This window comes from Gallinula chloropus, assembly GCF_964237585.1.
Source record: "Gallinula chloropus genome assembly, chromosome: 27".
NCBI lineage: Eukaryota > Metazoa > Chordata > Aves > Gruiformes > Rallidae > Gallinula > Gallinula chloropus.
In genome coordinates, this window is record NC_140112.1 from 4,469,297 (window position 1) to 4,489,449 (window position 20,153).

At 51.3% G+C, this 20,153-nt stretch overlaps 2 protein-coding genes across 2 annotated transcripts in view; both read left to right on the plus strand.

Annotated features, from left to right (window-relative positions):
* PLXNA2 (plexin A2) overlaps positions 1–9,512 on the plus strand; it is a gene marked incomplete at its 3' end in the record, with an annotated part of 157,022 nt that extends 147,510 nt beyond the window's left edge. Inside the window, exons 27-32 of the mRNA XM_084275874.1 lie at positions 2,555–2,654; positions 4,393–4,583; positions 5,590–5,759; positions 7,683–7,895; positions 8,215–8,365; positions 9,417–9,512. Coding sequence (XP_084132000.1) covers positions 2,555–2,654; positions 4,393–4,583; positions 5,590–5,759; positions 7,683–7,895; positions 8,215–8,365; positions 9,417–9,512 — 921 coding nt within the window. The remainder of the gene's footprint in view (positions 1–2,554; positions 2,655–4,392; positions 4,584–5,589; positions 5,760–7,682; positions 7,896–8,214; positions 8,366–9,416) is intronic.
* Positions 9,513–13,493: 3,981 nt separating this feature from the next.
* CD34 (CD34 molecule) overlaps positions 13,494–20,153 on the plus strand; it is a gene marked incomplete at its 5' end in the record, with an annotated part of 38,124 nt that continues 31,464 nt past the window's right edge. Inside the window, one exon of the mRNA XM_084275827.1 lies at positions 13,494–13,673. Coding sequence (XP_084131953.1) covers positions 13,494–13,673 — 180 coding nt within the window. The remainder of the gene's footprint in view (positions 13,674–20,153) is intronic.

The following is a 20,153-nucleotide window of genomic DNA, read 5'->3' on the forward strand; positions in this document are numbered from 1 at the left end:
AGCCCACGTTTCCATCTGGTAACACCAGGAATTCTGAGGACTTTGGGACAGTCTGTGCCCTGGGAATAAGAACTGAGGCAAGGACCAGAACCTGCCCTGTCCCCACAGCCTTGTCCCTGCCCCCCATTCCTGGAGTCTGTATGCTCCACAGTTCCATTCCCTGTGGACTCCTGCCAGGGACTGCACCATCCTCCTCCTCCTCCTCACCATGGCAGGGATGCTCCACAGCGGGCAGTTATTTAATTCCAAGAGCTTCTCAGCTCCATACTTGGGTGCTGGATTTTGATACCGTTACATTTGTTTTCTACATGTTGAGGGTGACAAAACTACAGCGTGTGTCTGCATCAGCCTATAAAATGCATTTTTCATGGGAAGCCTTTGCATGCCAAAACCAGATTTGATTTAAAGAGAAATATTCATCTTTCTGTAATGTTTTTTGAACCCCTTTATAGAATTACATGGAGAACTCTCTGCCTGCTGCTCATTTCTTTCGGATATAAAAATAGATGTGTGGGTTAAATAGGTGTAATTCTTTGTTAAATTCTCTGGAGCTTTTAAACTGTGTTGTAAAGAATTGTATTACATTTGTGTGGTATCCTTTTGGTTTCACGCCTGTTAAACTCCACGGGAGAGTCTCACCCCGTGTGGCTTTACCCAAGAAAAATGAAACACTGAATTTAATATCAAATGATTTACAGCGGCTCATGCAGGGTTAACTCAGAGGCAGCAGAGCTTGAATACCTGTCAGCCACCATGGGTCTGGAAGGGCTGAGAGGCTATAAAACTATTTTTAATGAAAAATTAGAAGCAGAGAGGGAAGATTTATGTGGAAAATGAGTCTTAGGAGCTGAGGGTGGCATGGCCGTGGAGCCAGCATCCTCGCTGCCCCACGCCAGCGCAGTGGTATTGTCTGGGCTTCTGCACCGCTGCTCTCCCCGCTCCAGGTTTCGTTTTTCTTCCCTTGAAGGTGTTTTGTGCAGCACATTTCCAGCTCGTAGAAGAATCAGAATATTTATAAAGTTGTAAAGCAGCCAGCCAGCTTCTCAGGCGTCTCTGGGGTTTTATGGGAGTGTGGCAACAGCGGAGCGAGATGGGAAACGAATGCGCGTTACATCTGATGCTAATTTGCACGCTGGTGTTTTTTAGCTGACAAGAGCCATTCGACCCAAAATTTAGAAAGTGAGAGTGCTCTGTTGTGCACGTGGAATTTTTAATACCCCTCTCCCAGTTAACCACAGCGCTGGGGGAAGCAGATCCCAGCACAGCAGCCAGGGAGCTGCTGCCTCCTTGGGAGCACCCTGGGCTGCCAGTGCTCCGGCTGCTCCCGAGTGAAATTGAACTGAAGTGGCAGCTAATAACAGCCCAGGAAAATAATATCACCACTGATCGCTTCTTCCATTGACTTAATAAATTGGATGAAGTGAGGCAGGAGCAGAAGAGGAAATAAGAGAGGTGTTTGAAGTGTTTTGCTTACAAAGATCTCACTACTGTGCTGTGAAACACAAGTGACTATTATTTCCACTATTACTAGCAATAATAATAACTCGCATTTACGTGAAACCTTTCATCTGAATGGAGCCCAAAGCCTTGGAGGCAGCACCGATCGCTGCGTGCGGGTCACCTCGCATCACTGTACCCACACCCCTTCTGCATCTCTTCGGAGATGCTGGGCGAGCAAAATCCAGCTGCTGCCCTGTGTGTAGGGATGGGGCTGAGTCCCTTGCAGCACTCCTGGCGAAAATAACAGAGGACTTTGCCCTAAAAGCAATTTCTCCAGCTTGAAAAGCCTTTTTTTGGTGTGTTTCCTCAACATGATTTGTTGGCTGGGCCCCAGTGGGTCTGTCTGCCCACGAGATGCGGTGCCTCCACTCTGCTCCCTTGCCGTGCTGCACCGCAGGCCACGAGTTCAAAATTAAAAGACACTTGGGCTCATTCCCTGGGAACCTGCAGATTCTTAATTAAGGGAAATAAGTTAAAAAACTTGCAGTGACTACTAGATTTATAGGGAGGATAAAATTAAACATGGCCACTAAAATCTGCTATAACAAAATCTTGTTAGCACTAATGTTCATTTATAGTTTGACTTCCAAGCATTTAATTCCTTCTCTGGTGCAGTAGAGGGACTGACAATTTAATATGCTGAAAGATGGCTTTATGACTTGCTCACGTGTAAATCAAACTTTTAAAGTTCTTAAAAACGGCTAAAATAAAAAATGGTTTAATAGGAATGGTTTATGGTCCATAACGTTATTATAGCTGCTTTATTCCCTCTGCATTGTTACTTTAATTGGATCACAACAATTCTTGAGATTCTCATTTTTATTGGATAAAACGTAACCTTAAATCAGAACGACCCAAAACATCTTCAGCATGCCTTTTGATGTATCACTCCTGCCAACCCAGCACACAGGGCTCAGTTGGACCAGGTGCCCAGCCAAGGCTCGGATGGTGGGATCACTCCCTGTGCTGTGCCGACAGCTCCCTGTTTCTGCTCCCTGTCCTTGTTGATCATGGTGGATCTGGCTGATTTTCTCCTCTTCCTTTGCCTCCCCAGGTATCAGACCGCTCAGTTGTGGCTCTTGTTCCCAAGCAGACCTCCTCCTACAATATTCCTGCCTCTGCCAGTATATCCCGGACTTCTATTAGCAGATATGGTAAGAAGCAGAGCTAAGGGCTGGGACAGGATGGCTCATGGGTAGCAACTGGGCATCACTGCTGATGCATCTACAGCCAGCATGGAGCTCGGCGTGACACCAGCCTGGTCGCTGCCTTTGTTACAGGAGGGCAGCACCAGAAGGGAATTAGGTGGGGGGAACAGCAGCAGTTTCCCCCAAAGACCCACTCCACATCAGCCAAAATGGAAGCACGGGCACGTGCCAAACAGCAAAACCTCCTTGGCTGCGGGGCTTTTTTGGCAAAGGCTTTTCCATCCATGAGCACAGCAGCAAAGAGACCAGGGAGAAGGACACAAGCAGCCTTTGGGAATGTGGGTCTTGGAAAAGCCCTGGGAAAGAGGTTTGGCTTTGAGGGGATAGATGCTGCAGAGCATCCCCTGCAGGAAAGCGGCTTTGTGTCCTCATGCATGAGCAGGGCTGCACCAGGGTACAGCCCAGCTCCCTCACCTATTATTTCTTTTCCCAGTGGAGGATCCCGAATTCTTAGCTAATGGGTCAGAAATGGGTAACAGCAATCTCACTGGCGTGCGGGGCGGCGTGCACCTGGGAATGGGGTATTTGCATAATAGCAGGGCTCAGCACTTTGTGGAGGGTCCCTGAGGATGCTGCAGCCCCAGTAAATGAGCCTGCAAGGTGCCAGGTGCACGTTTAGAGCACTAAATCCACAGTAATAGTAATAATACATCTCCCTAAAAGGCAGCAGTGGCAAAATCTCTGGTGCGCTGATCTTTCATTATCTTCCATTTCCCAGAGTGTTTTACAAATGAGAGGTCTCCTGACAAACCCGTCTCCTTCTCTTGTTTATAGCTCCCAAAATAATGGTTTTGGGGTTTTTTTTGTGTCGAGCAAGGGTTCTGAGGAGCCATCCACAGGAGCAGCTTTAGGTAAAAGGCAGGAGAAAAGGGGTTTCTCCCTGCACAGGGTGATCCACCCGTGTCTCGGGTGATGGAAGGACCCATGGTCACACCAACTCGGTCCTCGTTGATCTGTGTCAGATGGAAAAGCTTTTGCCAGCTACTGATGTGAGCTATCATTGCTCACATTAGGATTAATACTTCTAATTGTGCAGACAGAATTTAAATGAGGTACTTTATTTACGTCCCCCGTTATATATCGGTACAGAGCTACGTGTAAAAATAGAATTACTAGATGCTTCCCTAGCTGTCCCCCTGTCTGTCTCCTTAATTATATCAGTTGGAGTACTCATTTATCTAAGCCTTAATCAGGGATGAAAATCTAGCTAGTTTACTGGGAGACTTGTGCATTTCCCTCGGCTGACTCATGATTGATCCCCTTACTCTGGATGAGGAGGCTGATGCACAAGGTTCCCAGGGAACAAAGAAATTTAGGGAGAGGGGAAAACCCACCGACCTCTGGTTGTGCTGCGTGGCCCCATGCCTCAGCTTGAAGATGCCAGGGATGGGATCCAGGGAGGCATGTTCTCTGGGAAGTTAAATGTATCTCCTATCCCTCAGTTGTTTCTAAACAATTAAGGAAAATAACTTTGCCTTCTGCCCTCTGAGCTCGCCTTTTGCTGCCGGGGAAGGGCGGGCAGAGGTGGGGAGCACAGGGATGCTGGACTCACTCAGCCCCAGGGTCGGCACAGCCGGGATGCAGGATTGGGCATCAGCGAGTCTGGTGGCATCACTGAGAAGAGCTGGGGGAATGAAAAAGGGGTTTGCTTTGGGCATGACCGACTTCTCTTCTTGTCCTTCAGACTCCACCTTCCGCTACACCGGCAGCCCCGACAGCCTGCGCTCCCGGGCCCCCATGATCACCCCCGACCTGGAGAGTGGGGTCAAGGTCTGGCACTTGGTCAAAAACCACGACCACGGAGACCAGAAGGAAGGAGACCGGGGCAGTAAGATGGTGTCTGAGATCTACCTGACCAGACTATTAGCTACAAAGGTAACTGCCATGTGGGAAATTCCCTTGGGAAATGCACGGGGAGGTCTGTATTGATGCACTTTCTGCGGGGCCAGCACAGTTCCTAATGGTGTTCAGCTCCCAGCAGGGACTGTCTGGCTTTCCCACACCCAGGGCTTGAGGGTGCTGGTGGAGCAGGGACACAAACACAGCGTAGATTTCCTCATGCTGCACGCTGATTGCTGCAATGCTTCATTCTTCTGCATGGAAGGATCTCAACGTCCTTTCTGTAGAAGGATGATGGAGCATGTTCAGAGGAGGGTGACAAAGCACCTCATTGCTCTCTGCAGCTCCCTGCAAGGTGGTTGCAGAGATGTCTCTTCTCTGGGGTGACAGGTGATAGGATGAGAGGGAATGGTTTCAAAGGGGAGCTTTAGGCTGGATATCAGGAAGAATTCCTTTCCTGAAAGGGTTGTAGGGTACTGGCACAGGCTGCCCGGGGTCGTGGTGGCGTCACCATCCCTGGGGCGGGTTTAAAAGACGTGTGGATGAAGTGATTGAGGACATGATCTAGAGGTGGGCCAGGCAGGGTTAGGTTGTGGTTGGACTCAATGCTCTAAAGGGTCTCTTCCAACCCCAGTGATTCTGATTCTGTGGCAGTACATCATAGTTGGACAGGCGCAGCAGTGCCTGCAGATATTTAACCCATTTCCTTGGCCAGAGAGTGTTTTCCTGCCTCTTCACCATGTGTTCACCGCTGAAGATAATGCAGATTTGCTTCTGAAAGCAGAAGAAATTGTTTCAGGTTAGAAATAAAGAGTAAGGGCAGTAGCTGCAGGCTGGAGCATTTCCCTGGGGTCCTCCAGCGGTGCAGTCAGCGTTCCTAAAGACCCCATCCTTAGTTATCCCCGCGGGGTCCGTGGCAGCACTTTGAGGGGCTGCGCAGAGCTGGCAACACCATCTGGCATCCCCCCTCCCCTCGCCGCCGCCGCTCAGCTGAGCGTGTGCCCGGGCCTCCCTTCACCTTCTGGGTTGCTGCTCCCATCAGGGTACGCTGCAGAAATTCGTGGACGACTTGTTCGAGACGCTGTTCAGCACCGTGCACCGCGGCAGCGCGCTCCCGCTCGCCATCAAGTACATGTTCGATTTCCTGGATGAGCAGGCAGATAAGCACGGCATCCACGACACGGATGTGAGGCACACGTGGAAGAGCAATTGGTAAGAAGGGAGGAGGAGGAGGAGGGTGGAAGTAGGGGGGCAGACCTGAGCGGTGAGCAGTTATCTGTGTCCTGGGGGAAAGGTAGAGCTGGGGAAGAGCTTTGGGAGGGTGGGGAACAACCACATCCCGTAGCTCCGCATCGGGAGATGCACCACAGAGCCCTGCTAAATGCTCTTCAACCAGCACTGCTGCTGTCCCAGTGCCCCGTGCGGATGCAGCAGTGGGGGTTGATCCTGGCTCTGTGCTGCCCCTCGTGCACACATGAGCTGAAACCCCTGCACAGTGTTAAACCCCAAGTCCAGCTATCTCTGAGTCCTCTCCTGGGGTGGGAGCTGGGCACTGGCCTCGGGCTGTATATCCACACACCTGGACTTTGGAAATCACCAGGTTTGCAGAGCCAGTCGGGTAGTGGGGAGCAGGGCTCTGTGCCCACATCACCCTGCCCGTGCAGCCCTGCCTGTACAACCCCGCTGTGGCAGGACCCCCAGCACGGGCTGGGAGGGAAGAGCTCAAGGGGCTGCACCTTCCTTCTCTGGTGCTTCAGGCTGGGGCAGCAGGAAGAGGCAGCAAGGGGCAAGGAAGTGATGAGGGTTGAGGAGGAGGCAAGGGGCAAGGAGCTAGCCCCCCCCGAACAGCAGCCAGGTTCAACCTTCTCCAGACCACAGAGCTCTCCATCTCTGCCTCTGGGGTTTTTTAGGATTAAAAGCTCCGTGGGTTAGAAATTTACCTCTGCGAGGAAGGGAGGGGGAAAAAAATAGCACAAGAAATGGTTGCTCCCTGAGGACTTTGTATTTTCCCCTGAGCCCCTTGCAGTTTAAAAGGCCTCTAATCATCACGGCTGCAAAAGCTGGGTTCCCCACCAAGGCTGTGGGAAGCAAAAAACAATTTATTGAAAGCCTCAGACGAAGGAGCTGTTAGGATAAAAACTCCAGAATCACAAAAAAAACCCGGGATTTCTTAGAGCAGTAAAGAAAAGAAAGCACCAACTGTCAGAATTGGGTCTGCCAGAGCCATCGGGTTCTTCCTTCTGCCCCAGGGCACGGGGGTGGCTCCAGAGAAGGGTGAAAATTTGGCCCCTCAGCTACCAGCTTTGCTGAGCACGTTGGTTGGCTGCAGCATCCCCAGAAAGGGAATTCTGGTGGGGAGATGGAGGAGGTTTATGTGACTGGAGCAGGTCAAAGAGGGAGCTGGGATAACAGGGGCTCGGGGAGCTCTGCTGCCGGGGATGCAGCCGAGCTGCTTGCCTGCAGTGCAGCAAGAGTTAAGGCTGAAGCCTTCAGTGCAGCTAGCTGGGTAGACAGAGAGAGCTGCAACTTGAAAGGTAATAGAAAGCAGCAGCTGGTTTTTTGATCCTGCTATACAGCCAAAGAAAAAAGGAATAATAATTCCCCTTTGATTGCAAAGGCCTCGGGATTTGGGGACAAAGCCTCTGATGCCTGCTGCACCGCTCGCACATGATGGGCTGTGGAGTGGCCGGGCAGCAGCTGATTAGCGCAGGGGCAGCAACGCTGCTGCCCCGGGCTCAGCCCTGCGCCACAGACTCCCTCTCTAACGAACTGGGTTTAATGGGCTCCTCTCAGAGCTGCTCACCTGGTACCCCCGGACCTGCTCAGCTCTGCCCTGGCATCCACAGCCTGCCCTCAGCGCCTGCTGCCCACATGGCTCTCACCTCCTCCACCTCTCTACAAAGGGTTGGGGCTTGGGGCAGCTTCTGCGGCAGCAGCATCCCTCCCAGGCAGAGCAGGACCTGTCACAAGCAATCGGGGCAGGACTGGACTCACTTTTCACTTTGCTGGACCTGGCCCAGCTCCTGTTCAGCTCCTTCCCACCATTTGCATTCCACCTGGGAACACAAACTGCAGGAAGCATGCTTTCCTAGCCTTCATCTTAACATTCCAGCTTGTTTCCTGACTTCCCTACAGCCTCCCTCTCCGATTCTGGGTGAATGTAATCAAAAACCCCCAGTTCGTGTTTGATATCCACAAAGGCAGCATCACGGACGCCTGCCTCTCCGTCGTGGCTCAGACCTTCATGGATTCCTGCTCCACCTCGGAACATCGCCTGGGCAAGGATTCCCCCTCCAACAAGCTGCTGTACGCCAAGGACATCCCCAGCTACAAGAGCTGGGTGGAGAGGTAAGTGGCAGCGCGTGGGCAGTAGCAGCGTGGGTATGGGGCTGGCCTGGGTGCCCCTGGTCCTGCTGGATCTCTTGCACCCAGCAGCTTTGCTCTGGGTGGCTCTTGGAGCGAGCTGGTGGCCCAGCTCAGCACTGCTGAACATCACTGCTTGTCTTTTCAGCTCCTAATGACCAGGATCCCATTTTGCTAGACGTAACCATAAAGCAAAGCGATGCTCATTTCCCTGCGAAGCTTAGTTTAAATCCCGAGGAGAAGAGGGGTGTTTTTGAGCCCCCCCATGTTTCTCATGGCCCCCGCTGCCCCTTCCTTCCTGCAGGTATTACGCAGACATCGCCAAGCTCCCCGCCATCAGCGACCAGGACATGAACGCCTACCTCGCCGAGCAGTCGCGCCTGCACTCCGCCGAGTTCAACATGCTCAGCGCGCTCAACGAGATCTACTCCTACGTCAGCAAGTACAGCGAAGAGGTGGGTGTCCCCTGGGGCGGGCGTGAGAGGCGATGCCACCCCACAGCACATGCAGCGTGGGAGAGGAGCTGCGTGTAGTGGGTCCGGCAGTGATGCCCCTTACTAGCACCCGGAGCTCCTGTCTCTTCCCTCCTCCTTGGTGTAGCACCACTGTAGCTCGCACCGCTGCTGCCCCGCTCTGTTCTGTTCATGCTCAACTTGATCCAGGTCCTGTGCTGTAATTCCCAGGAGGTCCAAGAGTTAAATTATCATAGGAGCTATTGGGGCCCTGGGCAAACTTGTGTAGCTCCAGGACTGGAGGTTGGTGGCCCTGCCTGTGGCAGGGGGTTGGAGCTCTGTGACCCTTGGGGTCCCTTCCAAGCCAGACCATTCTATGATTCCATGATTCTATTGCATTCCTCAGCCTCAGCGTATGCCCAGTGCAGCCCAGCCCGCTCCTAAATGCAGTGGAAAATCCATGACCTAGCAAAGCTCCTCAGAAACATCCCGATCCTTAGGGAGCAGCGTGGTGCAAACCCCATGTTGCAGTGACGCAGGCTCCTGTTTGCAAAGAATCCCTGGCAGCAGGAGCTCCTTTAATGAATGCGTCACTTGAAACCAAGTTCTCACCATCTGTTCCACCCCTTCATTTCAGTGCAAGAACAACCTATTTTGCAATTATGTCCATTAAAAGGAAGGGGGGGTTGTCATTTAATTGCCTGTGTGCGTTTGTCGTACGATGCTGCAGCCGTTTGCTGATTAGGGCTTAAAAATCTCACAACTCCCATGCTAAATGAGACGAGAAATGTGGCAGCACAAAGTACAGGAGTTGGAGGACGATGGTGTTTTGTGGGCAACACACCGAGCGGCCCAACAAGCAGATGAGCATGGCTGCAGTGTGGCAGAGCGCTCATCGCATCGCTTCGCCATTTGCTATCCAAGTTTCCCACATCCACGTTGCAAGTTGCTCATATCTCACTGCCCACCCACCCCTACACCCCCTCCCACATGCTGACTTCTCTCTCTTTCTCTCTCTTCTTTTTTCTCTCCCTGTTGATTTTGGCCGTCCCAGCTCATCGGAGCTCTGGAGCAGGATGAACAGGCACGTAGGCAGCGTCTGGCATACAAAGTAGAGCAACTCATTGGTGCCATGTCTATTGAGAGCTGAAGAAAGGTTGCGGTGCTCACGGGCAGCAAAGGGCAGAGGGTTGCATGGACTCTCGGGAATGAAGAGGGAGAACAGGCAAGAAGGGCGCTGGACACGTATAAATATCAAGGTTCTTCTAGAGGGAGCAGAGACTGGCCCAGGGGCTGACTGTGTTGAAAATCGTGTGGGATCCGGTCTGGAAAGGCAGGAAGAGGAACAGACAAAGCATCTCAATCAAAGTCACATCAAGGTGGATCATTTTTTCGAGCGTACGTTAAAAGGAGGAACCTGGAAAGTCTGGATGTCTCCATGACCGCTGCTTTGCATGAAAATCGTTTGATGTATATTAGAAAATAAAACTTTATTTAAAGGGTTTTTTTTTAAAAAAAAAAAAAAAAAAAGAAAAGAAGATGAAAAAGGGAAAGAAAAAAAAAAAGAGAGAACAAAACCCAGAGAGGCCACAGAGATAATCCTGGCAACAAGGTTCAGCTCTACATCCCATCCTCCAGAGCCTCCTCAGGCGTTCTGCGAATGGACTCTGACGCCAGTTGGGAAGCCTGGCAAACCGACATTGTCTTCTTGTTGGGATCCTGGAGAAAACCATGAGCACAAGTTTGCACCACACCTTTTTACACGAAGTAAAATAGCAGTTTAGCCGGAAAATAGTTCAGTGGCTGAGTAACTCATAGGCACTAGAAGGAACTTTACCTGAATTGCAAAACCATCCGATCATCCGACCTGTCTTGAAATCCAGCTTTATCTATGTATTTATATAGTGTCAATATATATATATTTTTTTTAAATCCCATTTACTGTCGAATGAGGAAAGATCTGATTTTAAACACTTTCCCCTTTTCCACCCCCATTCCGCCTCGCTGGATGCCGGTGCCGCCGCGGTGATCTGGTGATGCCCTGAGCCGTGGCTTGGCCACGGTCCTGCCCGGTCAGCGCGTTGCCGGTTTCTGCAGGTACAGTTTGAGCAGAAGCAGCCGGCTGCCCCCTCCCTGTTGGGCAGAGCTGGGATGAAGCCTCCTTGGTTGGGTTTTGGGGTGGTTTCTAGCAGCCACCTCTTGATTTCTTGCAGTCAAAACCAACAAACACCCCCCACACCCCGATGTTTACAGTGAGCGATACTTGAAAAGACTCGACGTAGCGAGAGGAGATATTTATTGCTTGTCTGTCTGACTTGCAGAGGAGATCAGCACAGGCTCCCCTTGGGTTCCTCTGCCAGCATTCGGGGTCGGGCACGGCGCTTGGGTTTCCACTGGGGAAGGGGGGGGAAGAAATCTTTGCTCCAGGCAAGGGAAAACCTTAACCAGCACTCCCGGGGCCGGCTCACGCTGCTGTCTTGTCTCTGTCTCGGCGTCTCGTTGTGATACTCGGTTCCTTGCTGGCCCCGGTGCCGTGTGTTCTTGTGGTCAGTGACAGGCAAATGTTTGTCAGTGTTATTTCTTTAAAAGACACCAAAGCGTACGTGTGTCCCTTTGTGGAGTGCCAGGAGGGGAAGGAACGCTGTAAATATTTCTCTCTGTAATAAATATTGATATTTGTGCGGGCTGCAGTGGGGAGGACAGGGTGATTAGGTCTAATGGAAATGCAATTATTGACTGCATGAGCTTGGCTTTGGCAGCAGAATAGCTCTGGGCGTCTGCTCGGGCAGCGCCGGGCTGGACTGGGACCTTAGTTTGCAGCCAGTGTGTGTGAAAGGAAAATCCATTTTCATATCCATCCTCTTCTTTGTCCTCTACCGTTCCTGCCCAGAGGAGCCCAGGGGGGTCACCGTGGGCTCCCCGTGCACCGGGAGAGCTGCCGGTCTTGAGATGCAGCCCTGAGGGGAGCAGACGGGGAGAAGCATGTAGGGAAATACTCAGGAAACTTGTAGGTTTAATTACCGTTCAGTAAAAGCCATGCCAAGTCCACCTTCTTCTGGTGATCCACTTCTGTGAGTTTCTGTGGGCCCCGCTTAATACTCTGGAAGAAAACACCAACCATCAACCTCGTGCAATAAGTTCTTGACACTTAACAACAGCCTGAGCGTTGTAACTGGGAGGGCAGGGATTGACTGGGACATGGAGAGAGCTGGAAGGGATGGACGTGAGAAGCAGAGCAGGATTTGGACTGCCCATTATCAGGAGAGTTCCCATCCCAGGGATCCTTCCCCAGCGCAGTGCACCTGATTTTAAAGGCAGAAGAAGTGCGAGTGTCCAGGATGCCGGGTTGAAGTGTGGCCAAGGAGCCCTCACTGCAGCAGCTGCCAGCCTGCCCTGCTCCCATGGGGCAGGTCTCCGGATCCCCCAGCTCTCACTTTTTTACTGGTCTCTGTTACTGCCATCACAGCGACCCGGCACGCAGCTTAGGTGAGCCATTGCCAGACCTGTGCTTTAGTTATGATGGCTGGTGCAGGACGCAGGTCGTTCACTGGATGCTTACGGCACCCTGAAACCCAGAGAAAGCACTCGGACGGTTCCCAAAAGGTGTCCAAACTCTCCTCAGTCTTTGTCCAAGTGAGTTATCTCTGCAGGTTCACAAAATAAGAGTACTGCCCAAAGCAAGGACCTGCTGGGTGCAGGTGGATGTGTGCCTGCATCCTCGTGGTCCTCTATCATCACATCTGTTCAAGAGGCTTTTGTGCAGCCGCTGTGGAACCTGCTGACCTCCCCCTGCTCTCCACCTCCTGGCTGTAAGCAAACATTTTGTCTTTGCCCCTTCCCTGGGATTGCTCACAGAGGTGGAGATGCCCAGCGGTCCCTAGGGTCTCTGGCAGGGGGTCTGCTGGGCAGTGAGGAGGGTGGTGGGTGCTGCAGCGATGCATTTTGGCTGCCCCACGGGCAGGAGAGGCAGCAGGCAGGATGCCTCCATGCTGGAGATGCTGTACATACAGCACAGCACGATGGGCTGCCGGCACTGCTTGGTCCCCCAGGAGCTGGGGGGAGGGCCCATAAACTGGGTTATACTGGCAGGTAGAAGTGTGGGGTGAAAAGGGAAATAATGGCAGAGCCCAGAGGGATTGGTTTGCGAGCAAGGGTTAAAGAATCCAACATGTCCCAGCTGGCTAAGGATGGGTCTGTATTCTGTGAATACAGGAGAGTGCCAAGGAGAGGAGGGGACAACCAAGTGAGTTTGCTGTGCTGTGGGAGGGATGTGAGCAGAGGAGGACACGGGAAGCAGCGGGAGCACTTTGCCAACCAGTACGCTGTCACCTCTTTGGCTGGCTTCTGAGGGAAGCCTCAGCAACATCACTTCTTCCATCACCTAAGCAGGCATTAGGAGGATGGCGTAGGGAGCACAGTGCTGGCTGGAAGGGGGTGGCCTATAAATAATCTACTGGTGGTGGTTGACATTAATTATGGATCTTTACAGGCAATTATATGGAACGAAGCAACATATCCCCTTGGGACAGAGCACTTGTAATCCATTGCCCTGTTTGCATCTGGCTTTTCCGTTGCTCCTTCAGGAGGGGGAAGCTCCAGATCTCAAAACAGCATTTTCCTCGCACATGCAGCAAGCTGGACTGGAGGTTTGGTCAGGAGGGGGCAGTGACTCTGCCTTAGATGAAACGATTTCACCTCCCTCTCACTGCCCGCTTCCTCCGGCAAGGCCGGTGTCTGTTTTGATTCTCCAGTTCACTTTGTTTCAGGTATTTCGACATCAAAGTGGGAGACGTCATTTTCCGGAATCTCTCTGCCTTGGTGTCGCTGCTTAAATAATTCCATTTAATCTTCTGCTCATGAGCTATCAAAGCACCCACTCCGAGGGGGAGCACGGTGCTAATCAAACGCTTCTCCACCTTGAAAGCCTTTATTAAAAACCCATACACAAGAGTCTAACTTGCAGGCAAGCTTGCCTCCGCGCGAGCCCCGCTGCGGAGCACCACAACGCTGCAGCCCACCAAAGGATGTGGACGTCAAGTGGTCCACGCTTTGCCATAAAGGATGAGTTTATCTTTAAAGGGAAGCAGGAGATCAGCACAACCAAAATGCTGGAGGCCCCGTGGGATCCAGCATGGACCAGTCCAGGGGGCTGGACGTGGCCATGATGGACAGCGATGCCTTCCCACAGGGTCGCGATGCTGCGACACTGGGGATGGCGAGTGCGCAGCCGCTGGACGGGGTGGCAGGAGAGACCTTCATCACAGCAGTGCCTTCAACACACTGTCTTAAAATCCTAACGGCCCATCCCCGCGTACGTTCTCCCTCCTACCTGCAACTGGACTTCACCAAAAATCCATCATAAGGTAGGATGCAATTTGGGGAGGCGTACAGAGGACGAAGGGAAGAGGGCTTAAAGCTCTGGGGTTGCATCTCTGCACGCTGCCAACTTGGCGCCTCAGTGGAGTCGTTTAAGGAAGGGTTGGAGCGCTTCCCTCCTCCCCTGGGCACGACCTACAAGCAAGGTCTTATTTCCAGAAGTCCCAAGCAGGCGGCAGGGATGAGGAACTCCGACCTGCCCACTGCCATCACCCTGTGCCCAGGGCAGCAGGTTGGCAAAGGGCACAGCAGCTCCCGGCACGGTCCCTGTGATGCTCCTGGCCAAGCCTGTGCCTCGAGCCCATTTCCCAGCAGCAGTCCAGCCACGTCCTCACCTCTCACTGGCTCTTCTCCATCCAGTTTCCAGTGCTGTCAGAGCTCACCTGTCACGGGGACTCAGCTCGCCAAACTAAATGAACCTAAGATAGAGTGACTTGAATAAGCTGGGACATCAGGGAAAGCTCACGAGTGACTGTGCCCTGGAGAGAGAAAAAAAAAAAAATGTTCAGAGAAGGATAAATGACATCAAAGATGCATTAAGATGCCACAAAGCTTCAGCCATCCTATTCCAGAATCACATTTGTACCATAAACCACAAGCCAATAACGCAGGGAGCTGCGACGTTGTGTATATAGTTGCGTGTCGGTAGAGCTAGGTGAGCAGTCCCGTCTGTGTAGTGAATGTGTCTTTGGTGAAAACACCCCCCCAGCGCCCCCACCGCTGCCCAAGGCCACCAAAACCAGCTAAGAGGCCAAAGGCAAAGTGCTGATGGCAGCTGAGAAGGCGCCCAGCGCCTGCGTGGACAGGATGCTTTTTATTTTCCCCCTATAAACTGCACATTTGGTGGGGAAGGAATTGGAGTGAAGGTGCTGGTGTGCGCTGGGGAGAAGGTGCCCTTTGGGATCTGCTGAGCTGAGCACCCCTCAGCGTGCAGTTTACAAGGTGGTTGGTCAGGTTGGTTTTGAAGGGGAGGAGGATGTGGGTCTTCAAACTGAGTTTTGCCCCCTGTCAGGCTTTGTGCAAAGCCTGTTTGCCACAAAGCATCCCTGGCTTTGGGCAGTGGTCCCGTTTGGGGCAGGGTGGGCAGGCAAGGCTTTCCTGGCTCCTGCGTGTCCCCAGTACCAGCCCACAGCCCCGATGCTTCACTGCCTGCCTGGGCTAGGGAGGGGGGCAACGGGAGGTGCGTGGGGGGTGATGGCAGCGGGGCAATGTGGGCTGGCAGAGACTGACTGTTCCTTGCTGGAAAAGCAGCTCCAGGTCCCATCTGGGTGTCTGTGCCAATGCGGCTGCTGTCACCGCGCTGGGAGCAGCTCAAACGCCTTGACTGAGCCCAGAGCGGGTGTTTGGCTGTGCTGCAAGTGTCTGTGTGCTTGTTCTTTTGGATCTCTGTTTGCCCCCTATTACCCATTCCTCCCCTTTCTTTGTAAAAGTCAGATAATACTGGAAAAAAACCCTCCTGCAGCACATAAAAACACACTCAAGAGACCTGCAGGGTCCATCCCATCGCACGGACAATATCCTAAACCCTCTGGGCCTCCTGAGGCTGCCAAATCAAAGGGGAGATCTCCTGTATGGCCTTTCCTTCATGATTTTTTAGTACCTCCATTTCAAACAAGCTTGGGAGTTCATGCAACATCTGATGTTTCTGTCTCGTGGACTGGGCAGCAGAAGGGTGCACCTGGAAGAGGAGCTGTCAGGAAGCGAATGAGGTGATGAGCTGATTCTGCCACGTTATTTCACGGCTTGGGAAGATGCTGTGGTTAAAACATCCTTCTCTTACTGATGAGCAGTCGTGTTAACGGCACCTTGGGGGGCGTTATGGTGGGAAGCAGTGAGGGGGAGGGAAGGGCACAGGTACTAAAACTTCGGGAGTCCCCAAAAATGTCACTGAATGTAGAGATACCAGCCATGGGACGGGCTCTGATTCTATCCCCCCATCCTCCTTAAAATAATCATGTGCCAGTTTTAGGGGATTTGTGTGTTGGCAGGAACGCTGAGTTGGTTTGTAGCTGTACCCACTCCATCAGATCGTTCTCTGGCTCCTCCCCTCCCCGTTATACTTGACACACTGGAGTTCTGTATTATATATTATTTTTTTTTAAGATGATCGTCTGGTTTGGGTTTTTTTGTTTGTTTTTGTTGTTGTTTTTACAAGTGTTGTGGGGAAAAAAAATGTAAGAAAGTTTAAGTATTTAAAAATGTTCCAAGGAAAAAGGGGGTTTTGTTATTATTCTAATATATTATTGTGTACCTATTGTAAATATGAAACACTCCTATTTTGCAAGCCAAGGACTCACTTTGTACTGTTGTTATATATAAATAAAGTTTACTGGTTAAAAAAAGCCCTCCTGAGCAGGTCCTTGTATTTCAAACATGTGGTGTGTGGCATTTATTGTATAAGCTGAGGATATCAGTGAGTAAATATTTACACCAGCACTAAACAGGTAACTGGAAATCTGGAAGTAACCCCTGCCCAGTGATGGTGGGAGTGCAGCTGGGCTGGACGGGGTCTAAGATCCCCCCCTGGCCTCTTGCCTCTGAAAAACAACTTCTGCCTTTGCAGCACAGGGAGTTTTCCTGCAGCACTGGCTGAGTTTTCCTCACTCAGGAACCCAAAGGGCTGAGCTGGTTCTTAGGAGATGCACGCGGACAGGAGAGGACGCGCCGGCAGCCCCGGGGACTGCAGGAGATGCTGGGCCCTTCAGTGAGGCAGGGAAGGAGCAGGCAATCGCTGTTTACAAATAAAAGGCCTGGGTGAGTTCTTTTTGTGTCTTCCCCTCCTCGGAATTATCGGTCCTTGAGGTAAAATGCATTTGCTGCCATTTCATAAATTCAAGCTAACGTTGTAGGGAACGCTGAGAGGCATCTGCTGAGTAGCAGGAATTAGCAAGTGACGACTTCAGCAGCTGTCTGTCAACTTTAATGACCAATATGGTTGCAATTACAGCAATGAACTTTCTCTAACAGCCCAAAATTACCCTGGATGATGGTAAGTGACAGAAAAATGGAGACCCTTAAGGAAGCATTAGAAAAGAAGCATGGAGATCCACAACAAAAGGTCTTACTGCTTTTTTTTTTTTTCCCTTTCCTGAAGGATCTGAGGTTCTTTTTCTTTCTAAATTAGGCACTGGAAAGGATAAATCTAGCCGAGGAGGGGAAGGCATGGCACACTGGATCACAGCGGAGAGCGCAGCGCTGCCCCGAGGTGTAGTTTTTACACAGAGGTTTGACACCCAGCCCCTTGTTTTAGTGGTGGGAAGCTACTCCTACTTGAAGCTAATGCAAACACATCATGCCAGTGCATCAGTCTGCTCCTCAGGCAGGTCATTTTAGCTTGTTATCCTTCAAATTGAGAGCAAAGCTTGAGATGAACCTTAGCAAGGTAGTTGGGCAACAAGTCAGCCTTTAAACCAGTAAATCTGGACCTTGGATGATCCCAGGGGCTCTCTTAACTGGTGGTCCTGTAACCCTTCCCGTGCTGAACCAGGGGTTGTCGACCCAATGTGGAGTGAATTTTCACATGACTTGTGGAGTCAGGGAATGAAAGAGGGGGTGATTGCTTCTCACCAGTCTAAATTTATACCGGGAATAAAAGATGAGCTGAATTGAGTGAGGTTCCCAGAGCTTTCCTGAAGGCTGGAGGAGAGGGGTATGGTATTTTGCAAGGGGGAGGGTGTCTCTGGAGATGATCATCTCTGTGCTGACTTGCTCAGGGCTGCTGTGTTGTAGCAGAGACATGGGAGGGATGCACCTTGTTAGAGTATTGAGTATCATCAGTGTACTCAATTAAAAATTACATTTTATCTGGCATGCACTTCACAGGGCTTTATCAGCACTGACAGGGTCAAGTGATGCTTAATAAAGGTTGTACAAAGGCAGATGGCTTCAAGCCCTCCATCGTTCTCCATATCCAGAGCAGAGGAGTGAGGAGCCACGCAGACACACTTTGGAAGCAGCAGGTTTGGACCTTATCCAGGTAAGGATGTGGGTCCAAGCTAATGTCCCCTTCCAAGTCTGCTCTTACAGCCCTGAGCTGGGGTACCCAGGGGGGTACCAGGCTGCCTGGGGCACCTTTTCTCTCTGAACCAGCACCCAAACAGCTTTGTGTTTATCCCCCACTGCCCCATTGTAGCTCTGTGCATCCCCCAGGCCAGCTTTTATTTCCCCTCACGAATAGATGGGCTTTGCCCTGGTGCTTCCAAATCACTCTGCAAATAGTGGGAAGGATTTTGGACATCCTGGTGCTGGCTGTTCAAGCCTGGTTATCAGGGTGAGCTAATGGAGGTGACACTTTCAATTATCAAATACAATCCAGCCATTAATATTGACCTGCTTAAATTCCAGCGTCTTTTCTCCTCTGTGCATGTTTAGCTAGAGGGTGACATCTAATTGTATGTAATTACAGACAGTAATTTTAAACTGGCAATAATAACCACAAAACTCTACTGCCTTTTATTCCAATAAGCAGGCACCAGCTCGTTAGGTTGAAGTGGCTAACCCACACCTTTGTAATGGAAATTTAGCTTGGTGGTGTTGATTGGAGCCTAAAATGGAGCACCTCACTAATAACCATGCTAAAACCTCTCCTCCCTAATCCAGAATGGTTTTGGAGGGACACAGGACCCCCTGACCAGTCCCACTACGGTGACACGCTTCCCTGGGGTGCTGGGTCAGCCTGGGCCCTGCAGAGGATGGATGTTGTTACTGTTCTCACATCAACAGGGTGACAAGGGGCTAATTAATTCTGAGAGCTTCCAGAAGAGAACTCTCATACCTGCTCCAGTATATAGACATATTTGTGCAGGCAAGTGTGTATAAAATAACGTGAAAGCATTACCAGACAATATAACATAGATGTGCAGCATAATGCAACGTGAAGGTGTCTGTGCCTATTTATATCAAGAGTAAACCCCGGGGTTCATGTTAAAATTACAAATATCGATGCCAAAACAAAGGACTTGGTTTTCATTCAAAGTAATACTTGTGGAAATGGAAAGCACCCAGGCTTTATTGCTGCGTCGTAATTAACTTCAGTGAGGGAATCTGATTACAAATGTTCCATGCTGCCCCGTGGCAAAATGTCTAAGAAAAGGGAAGGAGGATGGGCAGGCTTAAACAACTCAGGTAAAAATCAACTCCCTGGTAATATTTGATAACTAAAAATGTCTCTATCAGCTCGCCCCGGTGATAATGAACTGGGCTGTGCTTTTCACATTTGATTACTGGAGTTTTATGACTGCCATTTCGCCCTTATTGCTGCTGGAAATAGGCTTGTCTGTGGCCTGAGCACCAGGAGTGATGTTTGGGGGGTGTATAAATAGATTCTGTTCTTTCCCTAGTAAAACTCTCTTTCTTTTTTCTTCCTTCCTTTTCAATCCAGACTGACTTCAGGCAAATCTTGGAGCTCTGGAACTGGGGCCATGTGGGTCAGTGGGTGGGTCCTTCCTCAGTGCTTTGAGCTTATGATGTGTGCAAAGATGCTCTGAGCTTACCCCACAGCATCTTTGTTTCAGAGCAGGCTGGGAAGGGAGCAGGGGGCTCCCTTGGCAGTGTAAAACACAACCTGGGGCTTCTCTGCTTTGTAGCCCCTTTAAAACAAAACCAACAGTGATCATTATAATCAGAACGTTATCTTTTCCCAAGGTAGATTTGTTTGGCTCAGATCTCACCGAGAGATACAGGGATGTGCTGTGCCATAGTGATGCCCAGGCATCTGCTCTGTCCCCTGGGTCCCCAGCAGCAGCAGCAGCCCCACAGGGAGGGGAAGGGGCTTCGCAGAGCCCCTCCAGCTCCCCCCAAACCCCCCACACCTTTGAAGGGCTGCTGATGACCAGCTACTGGCTAAAAGCAAAGAGCAGGGGGACCTCCAGCTCCGAAACCACAAAAGCTGGAGCTCCAGCAGCCTCCTGGGGCTTCAAAGCAATAAATAGCCTCCATTTACTCCTGCAATGGAGAGAATCATCCCCTCCCGTGGTTCCCTCCCAGCTTTGCCATGCGAGTGACCTGCCTGCCTCCTTTCCCCCGTGAAAAACATAATGGAGCCACTTCCCATCCCTTCTGCAGCTGTGGGGAGATTTAATTCTATTCTGAGAGCCTCAGATGAAAGGCGCTGCAAAAGCACCGGGGACTGATACCTTCATTAGCCGGGTCCCCGCTGGGTGCCGGGGCTGGCCCCGGACACCAGCACCCTTCGTGCAGCGGGTGGGGCTGGGAGCTGCATCCGGAGCCGCTGGGATGCGGGACAGGGATGCTGGGAGCTGGGTCTCTCTGCAGGGCCAGCATTGTCATTCTGCTCCAGCCGCTGCCGGCTGCCCGGAGAGGAGAAAGCATTTTCTCTTTTGCTAGCTCTCAATTAGGCTGAGCTTTGAGGAGATGAGAGAAATGCTTAAAAGTCCCTTTTTTTCCCTGGTTTTTT